The sequence below is a fragment of the Hippopotamus amphibius genome, chromosome 15, assembly GCF_030028045.1.
Source record: "Hippopotamus amphibius kiboko isolate mHipAmp2 chromosome 15, mHipAmp2.hap2, whole genome shotgun sequence".
Lineage (NCBI taxonomy): Eukaryota > Metazoa > Chordata > Mammalia > Artiodactyla > Hippopotamidae > Hippopotamus > Hippopotamus amphibius.
In genome coordinates, this window is record NC_080200.1 from 8,341,343 (window position 1) to 8,350,724 (window position 9,382).

Sequence of the window (9,382 nt, forward strand, 5' to 3'; positions counted from 1 at the left end):
GAAGTCCCACGACCTTGTGGTTTATCCATGCTATGTGTAAAAGTTTGCATCGGGCAACTACCTTTTTAAAACTTTTATTATGGACAATGTAAAGCATAATCAAAACTAGGGAGAATAATGAAATGAACCAACAGCCAGCGTCAATGGTTTCTAATACCCCAGGCCTGTCTTGTTTCAACTTGACCCCTGCCACTTGATCATGTAGAAGCAAGTCTCAGAAGGCATAGCATGTCATCTGTGAAAACTTTGATATCTTGAAAGATATTACCACAAGCAATAACTACAAATGAAAAGTTTAACAATAATTCCTCTATCGTCGTATAGTTTAGAGTGTTTAGATTTCCCCAATTGTCTCTTCAATATTTGGTGTTTATTTACCGTTTGTTCAAATAAAACTCTAAACAAGGTGCACACACTGACTTTGGTTGGGGCCAGTTTCCTTTAAGTTCTGAGTTCCTCTTCTTCTTTTCTCCCCCTTGCAACACATTTATTGAAGAAACGAGGCTGTTTGTCCTGTAGACTTTACCAGCCTGATGTCTTCCTTGTGGTGTAGTTTAACAAATTCCTCTGTCCTCAACGTGGCCAACCGAGGGTCGGATTCCCTGTCCAGTTTGGGGCAAGTCTCTCTCATAGAGGGCAGTGTGTCCTCTCTGCAGGAGGCACTCAGGGTCTGCTTGTCCCTCCCTTTGTGACACAAGCCGCCACCCAGATCCACCAACAGGCAGTTTTTCTTTCTTTTTAAATTATTATTACTATTTTTTTTATTTTTTGGCTGTATTGGGTCTTTGTTGCTGCGCATGGGCTTTCTCTAGTTGAGGCCAGTGGGGGCTACTCTTCGTTTTGCTGCGCGGGCTTCTCAGTGCAGTGGCTTCTCTTGTTGCAGAGCACTGGCTCTAGGCTCGCGGACTTCAGTAATTGTGGCATGCAGGCTCAGTAGTTGTGGCACGCGGGCTTAGTTGCTCCAAGGCATGTGAGTCTTCCTGGACCAGGGATTGGACCCGTGTCCCCTGCATTGGCAGGTGGATTCTTGACCACTATGCCACCAAGGAAGTCCCCAAGTGGCAGTTTTTCTTTTTTCTTTTCAATCTTTAAAATTAATTAATGAATTCATTTATTTTTATTGGCTGCTTGGGTCTTCATTGCCGTGCATGGACTTTCTGTAGTTGCAGAGACCAAGGGCTACTCTTCTTTGCAGTGTGTGGGCTTCTCATTGAGGTGGCTTCTCTTGTTGCAGAACATGGGCTCTAGGTGCACAGGCTCAGTAGTTGTGGCTCGCAAGCTCTAGAGCACAGGCTCAGTAGTTGTAGTGCACAGGCTTAGTTACCCCGTGGCATGTTGGATCTTCCTGGACCAGGGATCAAACCAGTGTCCCCTGCATTGGCAGGCGCCTTCTTAATGACTGTGCCACCAGGAAAGTCCCCAAGAGGCAGTTTTTCTTTTCCAACATTTTTTTCTGAACAATTACAAGCATTCAGAAAAGTTGGAAGAAAAGTATAGTGACTGCCCATAGGTTCCACAATTAACATGGTGCTAAATTTACTTTGTCATAGTACCTGTCCATCTACCTATCCATTCCTCTGCCCATCCATCAATCCATCTTGCATTTTGGATACAAATCCAAATATGTGGATGTCACTCTATTTTCCTATGGTGAAATATACGTAATATAAATGTTACCATTTAAACCATTCTTAAATGGTGTAAGTGTACGATTCAGTGGCATTAAATACACTCACAATGTTTTATAATCAACATCACGATCTACTCGCAGAACTTTTTCATCTTCCCAAAAAAGAAACTGTCCCCATTAAATACTAGCTTCGCATTTCCTCATCCTCCTAGCCCCTGGTACCCATCCTTCTACTTTCTCTATGAATTTGCTATTCTAGGGACTTGATATAAGTGGAATGTTTGGTCTTTCATGTCTGGCGTGTTTCACTTAACATAACGTTTCCAAGGTTCATCCACGTAGCACGTGTCAGAATTTCACTGCTTTTTGAGGCTGCATTGTATTCCACTGTGTGTATACACCATATTTTGTTCATCCACTCTTCTGTCGATGGACAGAATTTCGATTGCTTCCACCTTGGGGCAAGTGTGAATAATGCTGCTATGAACATTGGTGTGCAAGTATCTGAATCCTTGCTTTCAGTTCTTTTGGGTAAATACCTAGGAGCAGAACTGCTGAATCATTCAATTCTATGTTTAACTTTTTGAGGAACCACTAAACTCTTTTCCACGGTGTTTGCACCATTTTTTATTCCTGCCAGCAGAATGTGAGGGTTCCAGTTTCTCCACATCCTTGCCAGCACTGGCTATTTTCTGTATTGTGTTTTTGATAGTAGCCATCCTAATAGGTGTGAAGCGCTATCTTGTTGTGGTGTCGATTTGCATTTCCTTAATGGCTCGTGATGTTTACTGGCCATTTGTACAGCTTCTTAGGGAAAATGTCTACTCGAGTCCTTTGCCCATTTTTGAATTGGGCTTCTTGTTGTTGAGTTGTAGGAATTGTTTATAATATGGATATTAATCCCTTATCAGATATATTATTTACAAATACTTTTGATTTGGGTTTTTTAGTTGCTCTCTCGGCACCATGCAAGAAATGGATTTTTGGGGAGGCGGGGCAAGCAAGGAGACACCTGACTGGGGAAGATACCCCAGGTGAGAGATGAGGGGGCGTGGCCTTGGGGATGGGGAGAGTGGATGAATGCTGAGTCCCGTCAGGGTCCTCAACAAGGTCCCTCTCTGGAGCTCAGATCAGAGGTACAGGAGGTAGGTCAGAGGCCTGAGAGATGGAGCTGATGGAGGTGGGAGCCTCCACCTGAACCCCCCAGTCCCTGCTCTTGGGATGAAGAGACCAGCTACCTGGAGGAGGAGGGCAAGGGGGGAGGGGGAGGGGGTAAGAGCCCATTACAAATAGCACCCTTGGGAGATGGTGGCTCAGGATTTAGCTGTCCCCCAAACACCCCACCTCAGCACTGCATGCAAGGAATGGGGCAAACCTGCAAGATCTTCAAAGATAAGGGGCCCTATAGGAGCCGCCCAGGCAGCCAACACAGAGCCTGGCACAAGTCCCCAGTAAAATTGGCCTCTGTTCATTTTCAAGGCTTCACTCATCTTAGGAGTCCCTCATTATCACCCCCCAAATCTCTTATTTGCCTCACAGGAATGCTGAGATCTCATGCTAATTCCTTGAAGCCCTGCCTAGAAGTCCGCCCATTGTTGCCTTGAAATCCCACCTTATCCTTTCAGGAAAGTGTGTGCTTACTTCCTCTCTGGGAACAGAACCCCCCGACTTTCATCTAAGTTCAACAGGAAGGAGGTGTCTCACCACCTCCACCCGCCCCCCTCCAGGCTTTCCAGTGCTGAGAACGAAGGAAGAAGACTGCGTTAGCACTTCCTGTGGGTTTATCTGGGGGCCAGCCGGGGCAGGGGGTGGTGTAACTGAGATCTGCTCTGTCTGAGACTCCTCGGAGACTCACGAGCACCCTCCACCTCACTGGGCCCCCCACACTGGACCCCGGGGTCACGAAATATCCCCCTGCCCCTCCCTAGGCCTGGGCAAGGTGTGGCCCCTGGACTTCTGCAATTTTTAACTGCGGTGGCTGTGCTTCCTTCCTCTGGGTGACCCGCCTGCTCTCCGGTGCCCAGCGCCTCATTAAGGCAACTTCTTCCTGCAGGCTGGCCAGCATGATACCCTGGGGGCTGCTGTCCAAGGCCTGCTGGATTTCGTTCATCTCTCTGCTTCCAGTCTGCTCTCTGCTGTCCCCAGGTGAGGCCCGGCAAGCTGGGGAGGGCTGGAGTTGGGGGATTGGTGGCAGAGGGAAAGGAGAACGAGCGCCTCACACCCTGCTTCCCTGGGCTGTGGCAACACCTCTCAAACTCAAATCTGCCAGTGTCCTCGGGAGAAAGTGCTGGCTTCTTAACTCAGCCGTCAGAGCTCCCAGAGGCCCGGTCCCTGCATTTGACTTGTTCCCCACCCCCACACAAAATACACACACACACATACACACACACAGAGACACACACACGCATGCATTCCCTCCCTGCTCCATCTGAACCCTCAGCCTCCGCGTATGCTCTTCAGTCTGCCAGGGTCACTCTTCCCTTTCACTTGGCTAACTCCTCCTTGATCCTTTAACACGGACCTTAGTGGTCCCCTCTTCCAGGGAGTCTTCCCTGACTCACTTCCTCCTAAAGGCTTGATCAGGGCTTCCCCTGGCCTCCTTCCCAGCTCTCCTTGGTTTCTGATCCATCATCTGGCTTCCCCACTAAACTGAAGCACCACGAAGGCGGGGACCATCATCTCTGGGCAAGAGGAGGTGTTGAATGCTGGGGCCTGCAGATGAGTGGGTTGGGAGACACTGGAACTCCTAGCAGCGCTTCCCTCTGTTCCCGCAGGTACCCAGGGGCAGGAGTTACAGCTGCGAGTCGAGCCCCAGAACCCAGTTGTGCGTGCTGGAGAGTCCCTTTTGGTAAATTGCAGTATAGATTGCCCCAGCGCTGAACTCATCTTCCTGGAGACGCCCCTACTCAAGCAGTCAGCAGGCAGTGGCCCGGGCTGGGCAGCATTCCGTCTCAGCAATGTGACTAATGACACCGAGCTCCTCTGCTCTGGCTTCTGCAATGGCTCCCAGATGACAGGCGTCTCTAACATTACAGTGTACCGTGAGTGGCTGTCCCTGGAGGTGGAACTGGCCTCGGGCAGTGGTGGGAGTAGATGACCAATGGCACAGGGCAGCAGGGTTGGGGTGGGGCCCCAGAGTTTGCAAGAATGGACCAGGCCCCTGAACCAGAGCTCGGACCTGGGTGTGTGTGTGTGTGTGTGTGTGTGTGAGAGAGAGAGAGAGAGTGAGAGGGAGAGAGAGAGAGGGAGAGAGGGAGAGAGACAGAAACAGAGACAGAGACAGAGAGATGTATCTCAACCACATGCCAGGGCAGCAGCTGCGAAATTAATTTATTTGGGCCCCAAAAAGTATTTTAAAAATGATTTTCTCAGGGCCTCCCTGGTAGTCCAGTGGTTAGGACTCCGCGCTTCCACTGCAGGGGGCATGGGTTCCATCCCTGGTCAGGGAACTAAGATCTTGCATACTGCGCAGCCAAAGAAAAATACCAAAAAACCAAAAACCACATTTACCTCGTGTTGGCTGTGAGTGGCTGCTGTTTTAAGTGCTGACATGTAGCTGCTCATTCAAAAGCCCTGGGGTGGGGAGGTGCACTCATGAGCCACATTTCACAGATAAGGAAACTGAGGCTCAGTGGGGTAAAGTCCCTTGCCAGCATCCACCACCCCTGAGCAGAGAAGCCCAGAGTCCAGCTCCCAAGACCCTGTTCCTAACAGGTGAAGTCTTCCTCTCCAGATCCTATGTCCCCCTGTTACCTGTTTCTTATGGGTCCTTCCAGTTTCTCTGCATTTAAAAAAATACAGGGGGACTTCCCTGGCAGTCCAGTGGTTGAGACTCCACATTGCCACTATAGGGGTCATGAGTTCGATCCCTGGTGGGGAAACTAAGATCCTACTTGAAGCCAAAAATAAATTAATTAATCAAATAAAAAATGTTTTTAAAGAATACAGGGAATTCCCCAGTGGTCCAGTGGTTAGGACTCTGCACTTTCTCTGCTGAGGGCCTGGGTTCAATTCCTGGTTGGGGAATTAAGATCCCACAAGCCATGCAGCGCAGCCAAAAAAAAAAGGAATACAATAGACTAGAAAATAGCAGAGTACATCAATCATGGTGCCTACCATTTTGTGAAGCCATAGAAAACTGTAATGTATGTGTGTAACTGTGTGTATGCTCCTCCAGTGTGCACCAGTGTCTGTATTCGTGTTTGTGTACATGTGTGTGTCTGTAAGCTTCTGTATCTCTGAGAATGTGTGAGTGTACTTGTGTGTCTGTCTGTGTGTGCCTGTGTGCGTCTCTGGATTTGTGCATATCACTGTGTGTGAATGTCTGTATATGTCTGTTATGTCGGTATATGTGCCTGTGCGTGTATCTCTGTGTGTGAGCCTGTGTGGATGTGTCAGTACGTGTCTGTATATGGCTTCGTTATTTCTGTGTAACATATACATCTGCACGTGTATAACTGTTTGCCTGTGTGTGTATCTCGGTGTCCCTACCACCATGTGACCATGCGATGCTTCTGTCCAGTGCTGTGCAAGAGGCTGTTGGTCATGGCTCATGAGAGCCCACCATGCTCATCTCTTCCCAACTCTGTGTCACATGGAGTAGCTTGAAATCAGCCAAAGTGGGAGTATTTATACCACAGAAATTGGCAAATGCTCCATGTCCGGGCTCCCCCATCCCACCCCAGAGAGCTCAAGCATAATCAGCACTGGCCAGCATACCACTGTCCCTTAACGGGAAGTTAAGGTGGGGGCCTCCTTGTTAAATAGCCTAAACTTTATAAACAGATGTTAAATATTTTCCATAGCAGCCAGTCTGTAGGCCTGTGTGTGACAGCTTGAGATCCAGGCTTGAGAGATGCCCAGGGTTTGGTATGTGTGCCTGCGGGGGGCGTGGGGACTGCAGCTGCAGCTGGGAGAGGACCCAGCCTAGGGCTGTCAAGTCCCCCAGGACTGTGCAGGGCACCCTGAGAGGCTGCCCTAGGCCTTGAGCACCTGGGACTGATTGGGGAGGGCTGGACCAAGCTGTGGGAAAGGCCAAGATCAGAGTCCATGCCAGAAGCTGGGAGGAAGGGTCAGGGGAGTTCCTAGACCTGATATCAAGGAGGCAGGTGGACACACAGGTCTGGAGTTTGGGAAACCCACTGTCTAACACTGGCTCTGCCCCTTCCTGGCTGTGTGTCCCTTGGGCAGATCACCTCACCCTCGCCTCTCTGGGTCTCAGTTTCTCTATCCATAAAAGGGAAGAATAATAGAAGAGATTTCACTTGGTTGCTGTGTGAATGAAGGTGGATGACATCTGGAAAGTCAAGGAAAACTCAAAATAAACAGGAAATTTTATGATTACTATTAACAGCATAAGTGGCCATAAACTTTAGTCCCCTTCCTTCCTTTTTTCCCCCTCCTTAACTGTGAGGTCCTTGGGAACAGAAAATCTGATTTTTATTTCAGTGCCTGGCAAGGTGTCTGACAAAACAGGAAATAATAATCATTTGCTAATGATAATAGCAAACACTTGTACTAGCACATTTCTAAGCCCTGCAGGTTTATTAACTCGAAGTTCACAGTTCTGCACTGGGCCACCCTGGGCTTCTCTCCACTCCCTAGGGTGGGGGTTGTCTGGCTGGCTGATAAGTTCCACTCTCCCCTTCACACCCCCCACTCAGGATTCCCGGAGCGAGTGGAGCTCGCCCCCCTGCCTCCCTGGCAGCCCGTGGGCAGGAACCTCAACCTGCGCTGCCAGGTGGCTGGTGGGGCGCCCCGGGACCGCCTCACCGTGGTGCTGCTCCGCGGGGAGGAGAAGCTGGACCAGCAACCAGTGGGAAAGGGGGAGCCTGCCGAGGTCACGGTCACGGTGCTGGCGAGCAGAGACAACCATGGCGCCAATTTCTCTTGCCGCACGGAACTGGACCTGCGGTCCCAAGGGCTGGGACTGTTCCACAACAGCTCGGCCCCCAGGAAGCTCCGAACATTTGGTGAGGGAATTGGGCAGGGTAACCTCAGGTGGGAGATTCGCAGCCACGGGACCTTTGGAGAAGGCTGTGAGTGTGTTTCCCCGGAAGGGGGTGACTCAGGCCACAAGGTATCCTTGGAAAGAAAGACCCAGGTTTGGGGGATGAGTGTCATGGGAAAAAGGGCCTCCATGGTTGTGACACCTCCTCCCGCTCACTCCCACCCTTCTTTCAAGCCCTGCCCATGACCCCCCCGCGCCTCGTTGTTCCCCGGTTCTCGGAGGTGGAAACGCCGTGGCCCGTCCACTGCACCGTGGATGGACTGTTCCCAGCATCGGAGGCCCAGGTCCAACTGGCGCTGGGGGACCAAATACTGAATGCCACAGTCGTGAGGCACGGTGACACACTCACGGCCACAGCCACAGCGAAAGCAGAGCAGGAGGGCGCCCAGGAGATTGTCTGCAACGTAACTTTGGGGGGCGAGACCCGCGAGACCCGGGAGAACGTGACCGCCTATAGTAAGAGGGGGCTGAGCCAAAATAGAGCAGGAGGCGAGGGGCGGGGCCCCCATAGCCCGACGGGGCGTGACTTTCGGGACTAAACCGGAGAGAGGGGAGGCCTAAGTAACCCGAGAAGGAGAGCCTGAGCGCCCAAAACTGGGCGGGGGCTGCAGCGTAGATGAAGGCGTAGCCAGGATACCCCGAGGGGAAGGAGGCGGGTGGCGGCGGGGCTGGACCCAAGGGAGGTGTGTGGTCAGCAAACTCCTGGGCAATGCTCCTCCTTTAGGCTTCCAGGGGCCCAACCTGACCCTGAGCGAGCCTAACGCCACGGAGGGGATCACAGTGACTGTGGCTTGCGCGGCCGGTCCCCGAGTCCAGGTCACGCTGGACGGAGTTCCAGCCGTGGGACCGGGACAGCCTGCCCAACTTCAGCTAAACGCCACAGAGAAGGACGACTGGCGTACCTTCTTCTGCAATGCCACCCTCGAGGTGCAAGGGGTGATCCTGCACCGTAACGAGAGCGTCCAGTTGCGTGTCTTGTGTGAGTAGATCACTCTTTTAATCCCTTGCTTCCTTGATTTGGGAAGACCTGTCTCTCCCTTGCCCCCTGTGCCTCGAGTGTGTTGGGTGTATCTGATCATTTGGTGGTCCCACAGACGGCCCCAAGATTGACCGAGCTAAATGTCCCCAGCACTTGACGTGGAAAGAGAAGGTTAAGCATATCCTGCAATGCCAGGCCCGGGGCAACCCGGACCCCAAGCTACGGTGTCTGCATCAAGGCTCCAATATGTCGGTGCCCATCGGGATCCCATTCCTTGTCAGATTAAACCATAGTGGCACCTATGATTGCCAAGCGGCCAGCTCACGGGGCACAGACAGTCTGACAGTGCTGATGGACGTTCAAGGTGAGCCTAGGCGGAGCGTTTTTATTCTAGACGGGCAAGCGTATTTATTCTAGACGCCCATATTTATTCCTCGCTCTTCTGAACAGGTCGGAACCCCACCGCCATCACCATTGTCCTGGGGGTGTTAACGATGCTGGGCCTGGTGATTCTCGCTGCGGCCTCAGTGTTCGTCTTTGGTGTGAAGAAGCGGCGTGACACCTACCATGTGAGGAAAAGCAGCAGCTGGTTGCCCCTCAAGGGTAAAAATCAAGACGAGCCTGCGGCAGAGTTATCCTGAGCCTCAGAGTGCCGTGATAGTGGGCAAAGACGACGGGAGTTTGGCTGTATCCCCGAATTCTGCACTAATAAAGGCTTTAAAATCCGCACACTGTGACTTGATTCCATCCCACTGCTTGCGCG

The 9,382-nt window shown here is 51.4% G+C and overlaps 1 protein-coding gene across 1 annotated transcript; it reads left to right on the forward strand.

Annotated features, from left to right (window-relative positions):
- The first annotated feature begins 3,355 nt into the window (after positions 1-3,355).
- Positions 3,356-9,382, forward strand: ICAM3 (intercellular adhesion molecule 3). Its single transcript, XM_057709489.1, has 8 exons — positions 3,356-3,405; positions 3,684-3,775; positions 4,405-4,671; positions 7,294-7,602; positions 7,815-8,096; positions 8,365-8,619; positions 8,735-8,983; positions 9,070-9,382. The coding sequence occupies exons 2-8, from the start codon at positions 3,694-3,696 to the stop codon at positions 9,258-9,260; spliced, it is 1,635 nt and encodes a 544-aa protein (XP_057565472.1). The 5' UTR covers positions 3,356-3,405; positions 3,684-3,693; the 3' UTR covers positions 9,261-9,382.